This window comes from Odocoileus virginianus, chromosome 19, assembly GCF_023699985.2.
Source record: "Odocoileus virginianus isolate 20LAN1187 ecotype Illinois chromosome 19, Ovbor_1.2, whole genome shotgun sequence".
NCBI classification, from domain to species: Eukaryota; Metazoa; Chordata; class Mammalia; order Artiodactyla; family Cervidae; genus Odocoileus; species Odocoileus virginianus.
The window spans coordinates 22,602,442-22,621,559 of record NC_069692.1 but is presented as its reverse complement, the minus strand read 5'-3'; the positions used below and the strand labels follow the sequence as shown (position 1 = coordinate 22,621,559).

The following is a 19,118-nucleotide window of genomic DNA, read 5'->3' as shown; positions in this document are numbered from 1 at the left end:
GTAGTTGAATCTGGGTCCCCTTCCTCCACGCCATGCCTGATTTCACAGGGGCTCTTTTCAGTTGGATGATGGGTCAGCTCTGTAGTTAATTACCTTACATCTTCTTCCAACCACTGAAAACTCATTTTGATAAGTCAGAGTGGGGCGGGGGGGCTGGAAGCAAGGGGAGAGGCCGGGGTTGCCACTGGAGTGTCCTGCAGCGCTCTGGACAAAGGGACAGGACCAGCATTTCCTCATCCACAACCCCCAATCCAACAAGCTCTGCAAAGCACACGTTCTGGGACTTCCCTGGCAGCAAACTGATCTGAACTCAGCTTATTTGGCCATAAAACCTGACCTGGTGTGAGGTGCTCGACTGTTTTTCTTCATTTATACATATTGCTGAAGAATTAAGGATGTGTCTGAACACCGAGTGCAGCCCAGGACCCTCCTAAGGTGTTATATGAATTATGGTCTAAGCACTATGTGGACTTTCGAAAAGGAAAACCAAGTCTGACTGTGAAGCATGTCCAGTCCCAAGGGTTTTGGCTGCGAAACTCTGGCACGAGTGGACAGCAGCCACCACATTCCAGGAGCCCAGAAAGGTTAGGAAAAGGGCATGCGCCCATAGCAGGACTGGTCTTCTCTAAAGTGCATGCTCGGTGTTTCAGTACAGTCCTTGGTTTCTAAACATCTCAGAAGACACATGCCCGAACCTGCAGAAGTCCCCCTTGTCTCTGGCCCTCCCAGGAGTCTGTGAGAACTGGAGGAGATACAGGTGGACGGTCTGAACCTCAGAAGGTCCGACAGGCCCTGCTGGGAGTGGTTACACCCCCCGCCCAAACCCAAATGCCTCCTTCTACTGCTTCATTCTGGCACTGGGATCATCTAAAACCACACCACAGAGCTTAGCTAATAATCATTCTCCTATTGCTCTGCAAGCCTTATGTCATTACAGGATTCATGTCATTAAAAAACAAACTACTCAAATGGAAAGATTTCATGTATTTTTTTTTTTAAGTCTTAATTGGCCACTGGGGTCAAGCCTGTTTTTCCAGTGCTCGGCCTGAGTTGGGGACACAGCTCAACCTTCAACATGTAGCATCGAGGGAGGCAGCCTGCTCCCTGGGGCAGCTGGGACCAGGGATGGAGCTGGGCCTTGGCCCTTGTTGTACAGGGCACCAGCTAGCCTCGCCGGCAGCTCCTGACCATGCCCTCCACCTCCTTTTTGCCCGCATCCTCTTCCTGCTTCTCCTCTCCCCCCTCTCATGCCACTCCCCAGGTTCTCCCAGCATGAAAAGCACACAAAACCAATTTGACGCACCAGGCCAACAAGAAACATACCAACATCAGTTTTGCCAGAAAAGTGGGATATAAGACAATGCACTTGGCTGACAATGACAGTCTGAATGGGACTGGCTCTTTTCCAAGCATCCATAGGCCAGAAGCAGACCCAGCACCTTCACGATGGTCCCTCGCATTGGGAACTGCACAAGCAAGAGATGCTCGCTCAGCAAGGCTTGGGTCACTTTTCACTTCACAAGCATAGCCCAAGTAAGTGGGCTGTGTTCATATTTCTTTTCAAAAAAGAGTATTCTCGGCTGTAAGAACTTTGAAAAATCATATTTAAGAATTGCTTTTTAGTAAAAATGGATTTTTCTCTTCATACTACTATTTCATGAGCTCTTTTTGAAAGTGAAAAGAAAAGTGAAAGTGTTAGTCACTTCGGTCATGTCCGACTCTTTGTGACCCCATGGACTGTAGCCCACCAGGCTCCTCTGTCCATGGAATTCTCCAGGCAAGAATACAGGAGTGGGTAGCCATTTCCTTCTCTAGGGGATCTTTCCGACCCAGGGATGAAACCCAGGTCTCAGGGCTGGATTACAGGCAGATTTTTTACCATCTGAGCCATCAGGGAAGGTCAGGGCCAGGGACTGGGAAGGGAACACACACGACATTGGGTTTAGGGAGGTCAGCGGGGTCCTGATGGACATGGGGAAAGGGAAGAATCTCTGTATCTTGCTTCCAATTGAGGAAGCGGGTGGGGGTGGGGAGGAGGCTGCCTGGGAATGTTCTGCCTATTTTTTCCTTCTTAGGGAGAAACTGAAGAGGCAGAAACTTTAAAACACGGCTGTATGTTTTAGGAAAACGTTGTCACCAAGAGTTCTTGGTGGAAGCTACAATACAGAGTGTTTTTCAACAGGAGTGCGCTCTATGCCAGCCTGCGGCATCTAACCATGTTATGGTCACAAAGCTCCCCAGGGCATGTTGCCTGGGTCCCAACCTCCACATCAGAGAAGGGGCACCGGGCTTGGTGACCAGCGGGCAGACACACTGGCTGTTTTCACTCCAGCCTGTCCCCCTCTGCCCCCACCTCAGCGGTTCCTTACCTTTCTGCTCTCCTTGGGGTCAGTCAGGAAAATGGGCCATTTCCACAGGTCACTCTCACGGGGCACATAACCCAGCCGGCCTCAGTTCACAGAACACCCGTGGAGTCTGCTGTGCCGGGGTTTACTTTCAGATACCTCTTGCTGCACCTTCCATGGGGGTCTCCTGTCACCCTGCATTTCAGGCTCTCAAACATGGTCACCGGTAGCCTCATTTCCCGTGGGCCTGCCCCAAACCCTGCAGCTGAGATTCGCTGGCCAAGTGGACTGGATTCACTTCCTGCCATTATGACCGTATTATCCTTCCAAATCATGCTGCTGGCTTCCTCTCGGTTCTTGAATTAAGGTCAAGTTTCCAGCTCTCACTTTCCAATCCTTACTACGTACGGCTGCCAACACTGTCTGCTTTCACGTGTGTGTATTTTCCGTCCCTTTTCTCCTTTTTCTCCTCCCTCCTTCTAGTTTACACTTTCCTATGCCTCTTTCTTGAGCTAGATATTAACTCAGTGGTGTCTCCAGCTTTCTTTTTTGATCTCCAGAGAAAATCCCCTGGAGAAGTAAAAATCTACCCACTCCAGTATTCTGGCCTGGAGAATTCCGTGGACTGTATAGTCCATGGGGTTGCAAAGAGTTGAACACGCCGGAGCGACTTTCACAGTTAAGAAAACCATTTTCATTGTGGAGCCACTTTACTCTTTCAACTCTGTGTCTCAGCAGGTGATTGACTTCCCCTGCCTCAGTTGCTCTATTTGTCAACAGAATATCTCCATATTCACTGTGCTTTCAGCTCTCTGAAGTGTCTTCTATGAACGGAGGGTGTTGGGCTTGACAGCTCACCATTTCAGTTTCCTAATACGGATCTTCCAGGGGCTGTGGCTATACAAGTGGGGATTTTTGCTGTTAACCATCCAGGTTTGTATCTGGATTGGACTAGGGGTTGTAAGAGCCTGGATTTTTGTGCCATGTGAATAATTAGGCCCTTCGACAATGGGAATGATGCTCAGGTTCTCAGATATGCAGCTTACTTCTGCAAACCGAGCTTTCTGTTGAAAGGAAATTAGACGCTATTGTGCATCAGGCTTTTTGTCAGAGGCTCCCCCTGGCTTCTCTACACAAACCCTGTAAAAAGCCCTTATGTTTACTTGTCTGCTGAGCAGTGCTGGGAGTGCAGGGAGGGCGGAAGGAAGGAGGGTGATGTTAATGGTGCTTGCTCAGCACGAGCGCATGCTATCAGATGCCCATGTGCTCTAGTTATCTTACTGGGCTACAACTGGGACACTTCAAGTTGGGTTTTGGTTATGAGATCCAAGTCCAGACTCTGGGCAGACAGATGTTGCTCAAAGAGGAGAGCTGAAAATAAAGGAGTGACCTTGAGGCGGCACAATGAGGACTCCTGTTTCTCTATCTGCATCTTAACCAGATAAGCTCAGGACACCTGTTTTTATGAAGCCCATTCTATTAATAGACACAGAAATGACAGCTACTCAGGTGCCATAACACATAAAAGTTAAAGTTGATAATACAGTATCGTGAACAGCTCCTTTGTCCCAGTAACAGTGGACAAGTGACAGAGGGGGTGAGGGTGCCCGCTGGGCAGACCATGGAAACGCACGGGGGTACAGGAGAGCAGCAGAGGGTAGGACTGGGGAGCAGAGAGCCCCCCGCTGTCTGCCCCCTTCTCCTGCACTCTCCTCCACCAGCCACATGGGCCAAGAGAAACCTTGTCGGGGGAGGTGACAAGACCCCTGGGCATTCCAGGCAGGACTCCTCTGGAGGGAACAATAGGAACCAAAAAAGAAAAGCCTGAGGACTGTGGATGGGAGCACGGAAGGCAGAAGGCTAAGCACCCTTGGCTGAGATTTGAAGTTTCATCCCAATTCCCCTTCTCCTGGATGGAGAGTCCTGACTTCTTCCTCCCCCAGGAGAAACCTGCCCCCGTTATCAGGCTGGGCACAGTGGGGATAAGAGTGCGGGTGACAATGATGGGCTGCTGAACACAGAGGAATTTAAGTCTACAGTTCAGGCTCTGTCGGAAGGCATCTGAGTGGGGCAGAGGGACGATGAAGGTGGAGACTTGCAATTCTTCAAGGAAAGTGCTATACATTCACTAATTTATCTTCCTCTTCAAGTCATTATCAAATGACTAGATGCATTCACGAAAGTCAGGCAGCTGTCAGTTGTTAAAAGGGTTGAAAGCACTGCAAATGCATGAATAAATATGATAGGCTTAAGAGAATATTCCTGATTTGCCAGATCCTGCCAAGTTCCCAAAGCAGGTGTTCAGTGGAGAGCCAGGGCCCAGAACGGCCAGGACATTCCACCTAGAGTGGTGCTGGGATGTGGTGTTTGAACTGACCATGGGGTCAATTTCCCAGAACAACTTTGAGGACAGAGGCTACTCTGTGGCTGGGAAAAACACGCCTTATTTATGTTTGGAGATGATGAAATAGAGTTGAAAGGTTTTGCAAGCTATGGGCAAAGTCTTATTTTAAAAGCCTCTTGGGCTAATCATTTTTTCCCCCTGCCCACCCATCCATCCATCCAGCCCTCTATCCCTCCACCCATTCTTCTGTCCATCTGCTTAAGACTTACTGAGAGTCTACTAAAAGAGCCCCCTTCTCAGGGTTCAGAGCTACTGGGAAACAGAGACACACAGACAAGAGCTTCAACAGAGAGGTACCCAGTGGCACGGGAGTGAGCAGGAGCGACCCAGGAAGAGACATGGAGAAGGCAACACGAAGGAAGGGACTTTTGGGTTAGGACTGGACAGATTCTGAGGCAGAGAGTGGTTAGCACTGGATGGATTCTGAGGCAGAGAGTGGAGCTGAGATGACAGACTTGAGCATTTGAGAGAAATCTCTTGGTGACAAGGGTCAGGAGCAGCACGAGAGAAATCGTGTCTGATGATGTCACCCGGCCGAAGCCCCTCATTCAGTCCTCATCTCGCTGAGCGCAAATGCCCTAACCATGATCTGTCTGGGGCCTCCGGGCCCTCCTGCTCCACCCACACTGCTTCTTCAGAGCCTCTGTGCTCTGGTTCCCTCTGAAGGGTGGCTCCTCCCCCAGTTAACCTGAGCCTTCTTCCTCAGATGTCACCTTCCTGGTGACGTCCTGCCCTGCCACCCTCTCTGCCCTTCCCCATTTTATTCTCCTCCCTACCCATTACCACCAGCCAATGCGGAATGGATTTTACTCATTTGTCTTTGTTGATTGTCTGTCTCCTCTGAGGAGTGAAAAGTTTGGGAGGAACAACTTTTGTCTATTGGTTCACTGTTTCACTCCTGGGGACCTAAACAGTACCCGGCATAGAGCAGGTACTCAATAAATATATGTTGAATGATTGAAGGAGAGAGTTAAGAAGGACTACGCCAGACGAAGGCTTCTGGAGTTTATCTGGAAGGCAAGGGGAAGCCATGGACTTTTTAACTGGCAGAGGTAGGATAAGCGGATCTGTTTCTAGGATAACTCTGATGGTGACAATGATAGATGGTGGGGGTGGGGGTGGGGGAGAGACGGGAAGTAGGAGGTTCTATGAAGGGGGTTCCCGCAGCAGAGGTTGGGGCAGTGGCGGTGGAAACAAAGAAGAAAAGAAGGATTTGGAGGTGAAAAAAAAATAGGTTAAAATGCATTATTGCTCAGATTTTATGCATCAGTCCTAGAAAACAGTTTCAAGTACTTTCAATTCTCATATGTAACAATCCATCGTCACAAAATCTGGTATAATCTTGATGCAAAGATTGGTTCTGAGCCTTGGCTTCCAGTAAAGCAAGCTGTATAGCTATGCTGAGGAGGCACTCAGGTCAGGCTGTGGGAATCTGGAAAACAGAGCCATTCTTCAGAGCATCTTTGTTACACATCTTGGAAGCAACCTTCTTTGTCTGGTAGGGCGATGGGACTCCTCTCCACTACCTCCCTGTTCATCTCAGAATCACATTTCAGTATTTTTAATTTGGCTTCCAGGCTCTCACTCAATTTGAGATTCTCCTTTCCTTCCTTTCAAACCATCCATTTTTGTAAAACTTGCTAACTAACCAACCAATCCAACATTTTATTTTGGCCTCTTTCCTTTAACCCTTCATTCAGTTACACCTTCCAAATACTATTCCAAGTTCCTTCTCTGATTCTTTTCCTGGACCTTCTTTACACTGGGCAAAACTGCCTGGAAAGCTTTCATAAAATCCATTTAGAAGTCACTTTCGTCTCTCCCTTGACCCTCAACCTCACCACCAGCCAAAGTACCTTTCCTGTGTGTAAAGATGACAGAAGGCCATTCTCAGGTATGAAAGAAAAATGTATCGCTGCTTACTGCTCTTGAAACAAGAACTACTTCAAAATATACTCTAGCCAACTGAGAAATAACTGCTGAGAAGTTAGGATGGGAATCACAGTGGACAGGTCTGGGAGTCTGTCCTGGGCGCTACCCCCAGCCACAAGGAATCTGGTCAGTGGAGACGCAGCCCCTCGGCACACACCGCCAACCTGGCCGCTCCAAGAGACAGCGAGAGTGAGGACAGGAAGGGCCTTCCTTCTCCGGTGCCACTGGACGAGGCTGAAAGAAACTGTCTGTTCCTTAGGAATTGTTCTCCTTCGTTAAGGTAATCATCCTGTAGTTGGAATCCTTCTGTAAAAGCCTCTCCCTCAAGAAGAGTGTACTGTGCGATTCGAGGCACAATTAAATATGATTACAGTTACACTGAGAACAAAAACAAGCGGCATCCATGGCGAGCAATAGGTTTGGGAATAACTTTCTGTGGCTCCTGTCAATCCCCGCTAACACAGCTCCAGGGCCCGGCTACAGACGGGCCAGGCCTCCCTGTGGCTGCACCAGGCCCTCTCCATGGGGTCTGGACGGGTAACCCCACCTCACAGCCTTCTCCACAGGTTCATATCCCGTTGGCCTCCACGCAGGCCTCGGCGCCTTCTCACACATCCATCCTTGTCTGGGATCATTCTTCCTCAATGTGAAGGGGAAAGACTATGTACCTTCTTTCCCGTGAAGCTTCCCAGACACGGCCCCTTTGCTCGGCCACCCTCACAGAATCTGGGCAGGTATCAAAGCCCCCAGCACATCAGTGGTTGCTCCGAGTGTAAACTAGGCATGATAAAGTGGACTGAGTTCTCTCGTCAAACTCCTTGGCCATCCTCACAGGATTCTGAGTGAAAAGCCCTTCTCCGGACGTGCTGTGTGCAGACACCTGAATCCGGGGCCCTTGCCTCATTATCAGGATTAAGACTGGGGGCTCACAGTGAGTGAGCTCAAGTATCGCATCCCCCAAAGACGATTTCCTCTAATTATAGAGAAGTAACAAAAAAGGGCTGCTTTCTACCTGTATCGCACGTGTATTTCATCCATCTGACTGTAAGCTCTATGAGTGCCGGGACTGAATTTATTTCTCCGCTCACTGTTTTATCCCCCAGGAGCTAAAACAGCTTCCTCCTTCAGGCCTGTTCTCATCAATGTTTGCTGAGAGTATGAATGTCTTATTCACAGTACTTACTTCCCAGGTAGTGCAAAATCACGCCAGGAACAATCACATTGACCGATGCTAAACTGAATGAATGAAAATCCTGCCTCAGTTGTAAAAGGAGACTGCTTTCTTTATGCCTAAACCAAACTTGACAAAAGACTCTCCGTCTGAAACGCACACCTGCCTTCCTCCTCCCAGGCCCCCACCCCCACCCCTTTGTCTCGGCTCCTGTGTGTGACCCTGAGAAACAAAAAGCGGCTTTGTCTTCCTGGAAGTAAAGGTTTCACAGAAATGCAAGACATTAACCCCACCCCCCCAACACTTCGGGCGGCAAAACCTGGGGGGCTCAGGAAGAAATTCATTCAAAATTCAGACAATGAAAAAAGAGGCGCCTTCACGTCTTCAAAATCCCGAGCGCTGACAAAATTCTCCCCCTTGAGAAGTGATTCAGAAATGCCTGTGCTGGGTTCCAGGCCCCTCCAGGGCAGCCCTTTCTTCCGGCGGGCTACTCCCAGAGCGGCTGCCCACTTGTGCAGGCAGGGAGCAGCACCGCTGCAGCAGCATCAATAAAACTGACTTCCGCCCACATCTCTAACCACGCTGCTGGCGTTTCAGAGATAGGGAATTTGTCAAATTTTGCCTCTGTGCCAACCCGGCTCTCTTAGAGGAGTCTTGAGGCTTACGACCAACCCAGAAAGAGATCTGCTTTACTTCTCTGCAGTCTCCGAAGATGACCAGAAACAATCATAAAAAAAGGAACAAAGGGATTACAAATTAATCTGCCCTCACCGGCTCCTGTGACTGCAAAGATATGATTACAAACCCAGGATTTGCAAGAGCTCTCAATTCCTCAGTAATCTCCACTATCGTGTCTATCAATCACTGTGTTTATTTATTTATTTTTTAATTTTTAAAAGCTCCTCTCTTAGGCAGGGCATGATGGGGAGCTATGTTCTTTCTTCACTCAACAGTGACAGAAAAATATGTCCTTAACATTTCAGAAAGCAGATCGTCCCTGTGCTATAACCATTAAAGCGTGGAGGTAAAACGGCACAAGTGTCCTTTACATCAGTATCTGTCTAAATTAACGAATTTAAGCCCGAATCACCTAAACCATGGTTTCTTTGGAGAGCATGACTCTCATAATCCAGAAAAACCCCAGGGTTTAAGAATCTCCAATGTCTTTACACTATACTTGCCTGTGAGCTTCCCCAGTGGTTCAGATGGTAAAGAATCTGCCTACAATGCAGGAGACCCGGATTCAGTCCCTGGGTTGGGAAGATCCCCTGGAGAAGGAAATGGCAACCCACTCTTGGAGATTTCCATGGACAGTAGAGTCCAGAGGGTCACCAAAGAGTCGGACCGGACTGAATGACTAACACTTTCACTTTCAGGAGGTGTTAGTGGTACAAACCCTGCCTGCCGATGCAGAAGACATAAGAGACAGGGGTTTGATCCTTGGGTCAGGAAGATCCCCTGGAGGAGTGCACAGCAAACCCACTCCAGTATTCTTGCCTGGAGAATCCCATGGACAGAGAAGCCTGGCAGGTTATGTCCATGGGGTTGCAAAAAGTTGGACCCGACTGAAGCGATTTAGCACGTACGTATACTTGCTTTTGTAGAGCGTATTTTAATCATTCAGAAACATGCAGTGAAGGTGTTCCCTGGTGGTCTAGTGGTTAGGATTCCAGGCTCTCACTTCGGGGGCGGGGTGGGGTGTGGGGGCGTCAGGTTCAATCCCTAGTCCAGGAACTGAGATCCTTCTATAAGCTGTGCAGTCAACCCTCTCTCCCCCTAAAACAACCCCCAACCCCCAAGAATCCCAAGACATGTGTAGTGAATGGCTTCTACATGGCATTTCCTCTGTGCCTCTGCTCTCTCCAGCCACCTGGAGCAGCGCCTGCAAAGAGGGCAGGTAGTGGCATCTTCCCGCCAGGTTCACACCATGGGTCAGTGCTATGGTGGAATCAAAAAGCAGTGAGCCAGAAGGGTCTGCAAAGTCCATCTGCACAGTTCTGCCAGTGACATTTCTGTCTTGGGAGCCAGGGACACACACTCCTACTGAGAGGGGAGAGGAGAGAACCCATGGACTGAGGTGGACTGAAGCGTTCACCAGCTGCTAACTTCATTCATTAATCCTGGTACACAATTCATGATGGTTGCTTGTCTACACACCATGGGGGCTCCCACTTCTGCTTTCCCCCGGCTAAATATCTGTCCATGTTCTTCAAATTCCCACGCTTGGCAGAAAGCTGAAAATGGGGCTGAGAAGGCAATCAGGAAGAAGACTCCCCAGATACTGTTGGGAGAACACCCACTCAGGCCCATTTCTGCTGCGTCTGGCTCTTACCTGGGTACGGAACTCTTCCTTTGGTGACCAGCTCTGTGAGTAAGATTCCAAAAGACCACACGTCAGACTTGATGGTGAACCTCCCGTATAGGGCTGCTTCGGGGGCCGTCCACTTAATGGGGAACTTGGCACCTGCAGGAAGAACACCTGGTTACTCCTCGGGCAGAGATCATGGCTCTGGGCGTGGGGCTGGGGAAAGAACAGCAGGTGGAAATGTGTTCATGGGATCAGGTTCAGAGAGGGGGACACGGAGGAGGGGAAACTGGACACAGGCTAGGACTGAGCAGCTATGGCGTCTGTTCCTGCCTCTGCAACCCTAAGCAAGTCCTGTCTGGGCTTCAAAGCCCCTTCAACGTTCTGGCTTTTGAACTTGATTCTACAAACTGACTGAATGTCATAGGTTTGGTCTGGAGGTAGGGCTAACTTATGATTTAGGAAACTTATATTTTTTTCTTTTACTTTCAAATAATGTTGTAAATCATGTTACCCTCAAGAATCCTTTAGTGTAAAAGACCATAGTCTCTTCTTACTGAGGTACATAAAAACCAGATCAAACCACCACGCATCTCCCAAGGGTGGAGACAATTTGCTGTAGCCCATGCATTATGTGGGACTTCCCAGGTGGCGCTAGTGGTAAAAAAAAAAAAAACCCATCTACCAATGCAGGAGATGCAAGACGCACAGGTTCGATTCCTGGGTCAGGAAGATTCCCTGGAGGAGGAAATGGCAACCCACTCCAGTATTCTTATCTGGAGAATCCCAAGGACAGAGGAGCCTGGTGGGCTACAGTCCATGGGGCCACAAAGAGTGTGACATGACTGAGCAACTGAAAACACAACTCACATATATGTAGAGATGGGCTGTATTTCCCCAATGTCTCCACACCCACAGCAGAGAAATGATTTTGCCTCAAGCTCCTTCCCCACTACAGGGCTTCCCAGGTGGCTCAGTGGTAAAGAATTTGCCTGCAATGCAGGAGATGCAGGTTCAGTCCCTGGGTTGGGAAGATCCCCCTGGGGAGAGAAGGAAATGGCAGCCCACTCCAGTATTCTTGTCTGGGAAAATCCCACTGGACAGAGGAGCCTGGAGGGGCTATAGTCCATGGGATCACAAAAGAATCAGACACGACTTAGCAAAACAACAACTTCCCCACTACACTCTTCTTTTTCCTTCCACCCTTTCCCCTAATAGTGAAAGTTAAGTCACTCAGTCATATCTGACTCTTTGCAACCCTGTCAACTGTAGACCACCAGGCTCCTCCGTCCATGGGATTCTCCAGGCAAGAATACTGGAGTGGGTTGCCATTTCCTTCTCCAGGGGATCTTCCTGACCCAGGGACTGAACCCAGGTCTCTCGCATTTCGGGCAGATGCTTTAACCTCTGAGCCACCAGGGAAGCTCTAATAGTAGCCACCTTTAATTCTGGGGAATGTTTTTCTTCTGCACTGTATCATCCCTTGCTTACCTCCCTGTCTTTCTTCTACGAGCCAGACAGGGTACTATCTAAAATTTTTCGAGTGGTTTTATCTCAATGACTATCTTATGAGTCTGATTTCTCAGGACCAAGAAGCAAATTTTGTGCCAAATCTTTTCTTGCAAATGTCTCCTGTTAAAAGAATCCTTTCTCCAATCAAAAAGGAAGGGTGGGGTCCACCCTGCTCCTTACAAAGCTAGATGTGTATAAGGGGAATTAAAATTGATTCAGCAGCCTGTGCTCTCACACATTAGGCTCAGCAATTATAAAGCAGTTTCGGATATTTCATTGAACAGACTAAAAGGGAAACACAAGGAATTTTTATTACTGATGTAAACACAATTATATGTTTAAAGCATGTTAATTTTACTTAGGAATGCCTAAAAAAAAATCACACAAAGGCTGACAAAATCAGAAATTTTCATAGTATCTTCTAGGAAAAGCCATTATGTGTAAAACTGGCAAATGATTAAAATCTTTGAATTAGCATGGTTTTAATAACCAGAGGTATGATAAATTACAGCAATTAGATTTTTGTTTTAAATACAGTACATGATAACATCTTCAGCAAATCTACCCTGGCATTTTTGGGCAATATAATTTTCCTCTCCATCTCTTCTATGCCCGCGTGAAGTGAAAAAAAAAAAAAATCCTACTATTTCATTCTGTGGCATCTCATATTAACACTGGAGCACAGAAATGATTCTCTAGTTTTTCTTCCCTTTTATGCATCGAGTTATTTTTAATTAGCTATGTTTCTCAAGCATAATTACTTATATCTTTGCTTAAGTGCTGCATGATTCCACACAAGGTCTGGTATTCTCTGAACAGTCATTCTGTTTTTAAAGTTTCCTTCAAAGCATTCTTCTCACACTTCCTATCCTCCAGCATTCTGTTCACGCAGCTTTGGACTCCGAGCCTCTGGGATTAATGTGATAGATTCTCTTCAGTGTCGAGAGCTGACTTTGCCCTGGACCAAACCTCAGCTGGAGTTCTCTTATTTCAGAGAATTAAAGGTATATTAAATTCATTCCTATTTAAACCAGCTCTCGAGCTAAATGGCTTGGAAATCTATGTCTGTCTCTGAAGCAAATAGAACATTTTTCTCCACTGTGCAGACACAAATCCTGTAAATAAAATGACGAGCAAAAGAAGCCTTTCTTCCCTTCTTGGAATCATTCCATGTTGCTCAAGATGTGAGTGTTGCTGAAAGTAAACTAGTTAAAATTGGGATAAAGTCATTTTGGATTTTCTGAGAGAAGATTTCATAATTTCAGATTTTTTTAAAAAAGCAAATGTCAATATATCAGCCAGTTGCGGTAGTCTGCTTTATCGTTTTCTCATTATATCATCTACAATAAGAATTATATAAACCTTCAGAAGAGAAGCTGAAACAAAGGCTGTAATGGATCTCTGATAAGAAACCATTTGTAAGTATGTGCTCTGACTTACTAGTAGGAGCTTACTTAGATACATTTATTTTGCATTAGTTTTCTTTCTAAAATAAGCAACTTATTTACATATAATATGTGTTGGAGGGGAAAAAAATGAAGAATGCCTTTGTCTTTGTTTTGGTCTCAAAATAGCAGCTGCTCTTGACTTCTCTAAAGATAACTCACAGTTTCAAGGAAGACAGAAGGTTAAATTAAAGCAGAGATAAACTGTTAGTGATCAAGTGAGGTTTCAATGGAAAAGAATGAATAAATGCTCACTCTTCTACTCATCTTGTTGCTTCAATTTCTCCTCATTTTGGTCTCCTGCCTCCTCAGGGTACAGACGCAGCTCCACATCTGGGGGAGTTCACGCCGGGCTTGGGCAGGGGTCTTTGAAAATGGCCCTGAGGTTGCACACTGCAAACCCCATCTGCGAGAACGGGGTCCCTAAGGTTGCCGGGGGATACAGCCCAGCTGGGGTTGGATGGGCTTGCTCCTCGGGTAAAGTTAGGAGAGCTCAGAAGCCTGGAAAGAAGGACCTCCTGGGCTGTAAACACTGCCTTTTCCTTCAAAACAGAGTTCTGCCCCCTCAGATTTTTTTTTTCATAGGTATCATGGCAGGCATAAAGCCAAGATCAGAGTTCTGATTGGATGGATTTGTAGAAGAAAGGGGACAATGTCGGAGACCTCTGCCACAACGAGCGTGGTGTTGCCACATAACTAGCTGATTCACTCTTCCTGGAATTCCCCTTTGGGACCAGGATTAGACACCAAGATAATGTCCTCTCCTCTGCACCTCACTGGAGGAAATCAAGTAGCCGATGAAGGTGTGACGGTCTGTGTCGGTAATACCATGGGCCACGGGGGTCCCAGAAACTCTCAGAGTACTTGTTCAATGTTCATGCTGTGTGCTCATTTGCTCAGTCGGGCCCGACTCTTTGAGACCCCATGGACTGCAGCCCACCAGGCTCCTCTGTCCATGATGGATTCTCCTGGCAAGAATAGTGGAGTGGGTAAGCCATTCCCTTCCCCAGGACATCTTCCCAACCCAGGGGTCGAACCTGCGTCTCCTGCATTGGCAGGTGGGTTCTTTACCACTCGTGCCACCTGGAGAGCCCAGCATGGAGCCTACTTAGAGAAGGACCTTCACTGATCTTCACAGAGGCATCTCTGGCCTCTGCGGCCTTATCACCATCCATACTGAGTTGACCTCACACCAGTGAAGGTGTCGGCCCCTCTTCATCTTCACTACCTGCACCCCAGTCGTCACTGGCTCCCTGCCACTGGCCTCCCCCCGCAATTCCTTCCAGCTGTCTCCCCCCACTCCCCAGCCTCCTGCAACCCTGGGCCTCCCCTCCTCTGCTCCCCCAGGCCCCCTCTGACTATCCTTCCTGCTGCAGGGCCTTGGGTCAGGCTGTTTTCTTTGCTGAAAGTCCCACCCCACTCCTGCCCATGGCTAAGTCCCACTCCTCCTTTTGTTCTTGGCCTGAGTGTTTCCGGCTGGGAAGCTCTGGCCTGAGCACAAAGTCTGGGGCAGGTTCCCTAGCTCTGGGCTGCCAGGGTGTCTGATTCATTGTGGCTGTGACTACTCAAGTGCAGTGAACACGTGAGTTGTCAGAAAGTGCATTTCTCTCCTTGGACAGAGACTGTCCTTGGGGGCTGGTACCTGTCCCTGTGGACGGCCACCATGTGTGCGGTACTGAGCCCAGTGCCCGCTCTACAGAAGGCACTGCTTAAGGAGGTGCCGAATGAATGAGTAACTGGACACTGATTAACCTGTTTGGCCTTCCCTTCCTGGTGGAACAACCGTGGTTCCTTATAGGGCTTATAATCAGTTCCCCCTTCTCTGGCAAGCCCTTGCCTTGTCCTCAGTGACCAGTGTCACTGTCTATCACCACCTGGATGCCCTTTGAAGGGTTTAACAACTGTCAACTACAGTAGAAAAGCATCTGTCACATGCTAAGGAAACAAAAACACCTGGAAATCCCAGATTTTTTAGTCCCAAATGAAGTGTGTTCAGAAACCTTTGGGTCGGAGTAAAGCTGTCTGAGACAGCAGGAATCCTGGATTTGGCTCTCTGATGGGCCTAGGGCTACAGCTGGGAGGTTAGACCCACAGAGAGGCAAGGTAGCCAGAGGCCTTGGAGCGATCACAGTAACAGAAAATAAAAAAAAAAAAATCAATTTTTCAATAGACTGGGATGGAAGCAGGTGACTGGATAGCAATCATTCAACCTCACTAGTCTTCAGAATATGGTTAATAACCATCCATGCTTTAAGTAAAAGAAAGGAGACAGGTGTGGATTTATTCAGTTATCAAAGTTTATCTGCAAGACAACCAAAGACCCCACCCTTGCTGGACTAGTTTTGTTCTCTCTCTTCTGGAGTCTCCCAAGTGCCTGGCATGGTCTGCAGTGCTGGGGAGACCATAGTGAGTGCAATCTCCTACTCTCAGGGGGTTTGCGGGTTAGCTTGGGAAGGACATAAAATAAACCAGTGACCTTTATATGTCAGACAGCGACAAGGGCCATAAAGAAGAATAAGATGGGCCATAAGGACAGATGCCATGGGGCGCTGCAGGTTACACTAAGTACTCTGGATTCCATCTAGTGTGGTGGGGACCCACTGGGGGCCGTGAGCACCACCCCCCCATCCTCTCCTTGTCTTTAAAACACGTAAGTCACACATTATTACCTAGAGAACGATCTAAGATGAACCAGCATGTGAAAAAACCCTTTGACTTTTCAAAACTCTTGAAAAGCATCATGACATTTCAAGGCCCATGGCTGTCTACTAGCAATCAACAGTCGGGCTGATGATGTGTCTGTTGTCACTTCTGTCATGTTTGCTTAACGTGTGGCTCCAGTCACATTCGTGCTGTTTTAGAATACTTTTCACATTTGAGTAATACGAATCATCTCAGGAACAAAGGAGTAGAACTTGGCATACCCCAAACTCGGTAAAGCTCAAACATTCCTATGAGAAATGAGCAATCTTTTCTGAGTTTATTCTTCCCTGATGCTCTTCCTTTCTTTCTAGGCATTTCTCTTGTTTCTGCTGTAGGTTCCTCCTCAGCTTCCCTCTCTCTAAGTGTCTCAGAGGTCTCAGTGCTATAGACCCTTCTCTCCGCTCATTCCCTGGGGAAACACGCCTCTCTCAGGATTAACCCTGCCGGGCACCTCTGTGTGAACACGGGGGTGGGGGGAGGGTTGGGGGGAACACTGGAGAAACTTTGTCTCTCATCTGAAGCCTTGGATCCCAATTTGCAAATGTCTAAGGGTCAGCCTCTAGGATGTCCCAACTTTATCTCAAATGTGGCAACTATGAATCTAAATTTATTTTTCATTAAATCATTTTATTATGAATAAGACAGTTTGTTATAAAAGAAATTCTTGCAGGTGGAAAATTTTCCTAGATGGCTGACAAAGTTGATTCTCACTTTAATATTCTAGGAAGCAAACACAGGCTCTTTTTTCTTTTTTTTTTTTTTACTATCCCTTTTCTGGGAGTCAGACCCTGTTCTGCCAGGCTTCAAGGTGAAAAAACTTGAAAGCCGGCTGGGACTTCTCCTTAAACCCAATATCTAACCCATCACTAAAGCCTCTTGCTCCTCTCTCTGACAAGCATCTCAAACTTTCCCTTTCCTGTTTAAGTTCTCTGCCAAAACTCGATTTAGGTCCTCATCCCTCTGTTTAGACCTTGAACCATGGTGCCCAGCCTTCAGCTCATTGTTTTTCCAATTTATAATTTTAAGCCTCAGCTTCATAATGTCCACACCAGCCTCCCCCACAACCACACAGTGAGTTCCCTATGGCATTAAATCAAAATCTCCCACTCAGTTTTCTAGGACCCACATATCTATTCAACTTTGGTTCTTTCTGCCCCAAACCCATAGTTAAAGCTAGTCTAGTTTTCTTTGTTGTAACCTGTACCCTGCACTTGGCATAATCATGAACTTGCCTCTTCTATGTTAACATATTCTAATGTTAATTTTAATGTTAATTCTCTCTCCTTCTACCTGCTTAGCTAAAGCTTGCTCAGCTCAAGCCCCACCTCCTTCATCAAGTCACCTGTGACTACTCCAGCCTTCCCTGAGCTCCCCCATGCTCCTGGAGCCAGTGTGATAAACAAGTTTAATAATGCTTGACGATAGAAGCTCCCACAACAGCTAAGCATATATTGAGTGCTTGGTAAGTGTCAAGCATCATGCAAAGTGCTTTACCCATATGAGGCAGATACTGATTACAGTCCTGTTCTACAGACAAGAAAACTGAACAGAGGTAAAATGATATGCCAAAGGATGCACATAAATGGTGGAGCTGGGATTTGAACCAAGGGAATCTGGCTTCAGAGCCCAAACACTCAGCCACTACTGCTACATCCTGTTTCCAACATGTCTCTCTCCTAGTTATTTTGTTTTTCCTTAAATAGAATGTAGATCATTTGAGGCTGGAGCCCATGTTTTACGCTGCCCTTCCTTCACAGTACCTTGCCTAAGGCTGGTTAAACAGCAACTGCTCAATAAAAGCTTTAATTGGTTAAAGGGTCAACCAAGCAACTTCTCCAACACTCTGATGGCCACAGAGATTCTCTTCTTTTACACAAATTTAATCAAACCAAATAAAAAACAGTGACACAATACAGCTGCGGAACGAACAACTATTTTCACCCTTAGAATTACAGGAATAAGATCCTCCTCACTGCACTCCAGGACAGTCTGACCGAAGGCTCTTGGTTTTTAAGTGAAAACAGGACGACCAGCTACATTTCATTAGGTCAGGATGGCCCATCCCAACCTCCCAGGCCCCGATCAAGTGAATGACGGTCCTTTTGGGCTAGGCAATCTGCTTTCTTCCATCTTAAAAAGAAACAGTTCTTACTTGATTCAGTTACAGTACTTTATGCATCTTATGCATTAAGGCCCTCGGTGGCAGCATTTCAGAAGCTCAAATGAAGGCCGCAGAGACTTTCACTTTCCAGTCTGCCCCCTGCATTAAGGGTGTGAAAGTTGGCCAGAAAACAGGGAGCAAATATTCTGTGTGACAATGCAGAGAGGCCCAACTGTGGCTTGGGCTGGAGTGGTCATTTCCGGAAGGCCCAGGGCAGTCATTAGGGAAAAGGGTCCCAAAGTGAGGCAGACCTGGGTGTGCACACTGGTTTTGCTGGGTGACCATTTAAAAGCCTGCTAAGTATCAGTCTCCTTGTCTGTAAACTGGGCTCTCATAAGGCTGTGATGAGAATTACAAATAGTGCAAAGGGCTCAGCACAGCATCTGGCACCCCACAATATCTAAATAAATGCTAGCTGTTATCTTCCTTGGATCTTAATGCAAAGGCACTGAGTTGCATCAGGCCAGCCAAAACTCTCCAAACTGCTTGAGAGGGAAGGAGGACGAAGAAAAGCCCGCACATTCAGCAGTCAATCACTGAGAACTCACTCAGCCTCCGGGGAGCCCCCAGCACAGCGGGGGGCACTCCTGGGAAACCAAGCAGGAACCACCTCCTGCCCTAGGACATTCCAGGCAGCTGGGGACCGAGCACACGGGGAAACCCAGCAGAGCTAACTGTGGCTCTGGCTTTAGGCAGCGGAGGGCTCAGGAGCAAGGGAAAGAGGATACACACGGGGCAGCCACACGGGAGGCTGCGACGGGACCCTCTATTCTTGGAGCTCCAGGCAGGGACCAGACAGGCCTGGGTGGAACCCAGCTCACATTACCGGCTCTTACTGGAGAGCTGGACTCTCAAGCCTTTTTGTTTTTAATGGTGACCAGGCCAATTCCATAGCCTTGAAAATATCCCCTCTGGCTAAAAACTTGGGCCTAGGTGGAGAAGGCAAAGCCAGTGGCGAATGAAAGCAGCCAAACCCTCCCTCCAAAGAGTACGAATGGTGCCCTAAAAACATCTGTAAGGAAGAAAGGCATCTGTATCAACAACACACACAGTTTTTCTGAACCAAAGATCCATCCAGAACCCTCTTTAGTTACAAAGCAGCAAACTCTGCAAGCTATTATATCCAATATTAAATAATGT

The 19,118-nt window shown here is 47.5% G+C and overlaps 1 protein-coding gene across 9 annotated transcripts in view; it reads right to left on the bottom strand.

Annotated features, from left to right (window-relative positions):
* FYN (FYN proto-oncogene, Src family tyrosine kinase) overlaps positions 1–19,118 on the bottom strand; it is a 213,754-nt gene that overhangs the window by 2,409 nt on the left and 192,227 nt on the right. For all 9 annotated transcript variants that reach the window (XM_070449950.1, XM_070449948.1, XM_020890399.2 and 6 more), the window contains one exon: positions 10,185–10,316. In XM_070449950.1, coding sequence (XP_070306051.1) covers positions 10,185–10,316 — 132 coding nt within the window. The remainder of the gene's footprint in view (positions 1–10,184; positions 10,317–19,118) is intronic.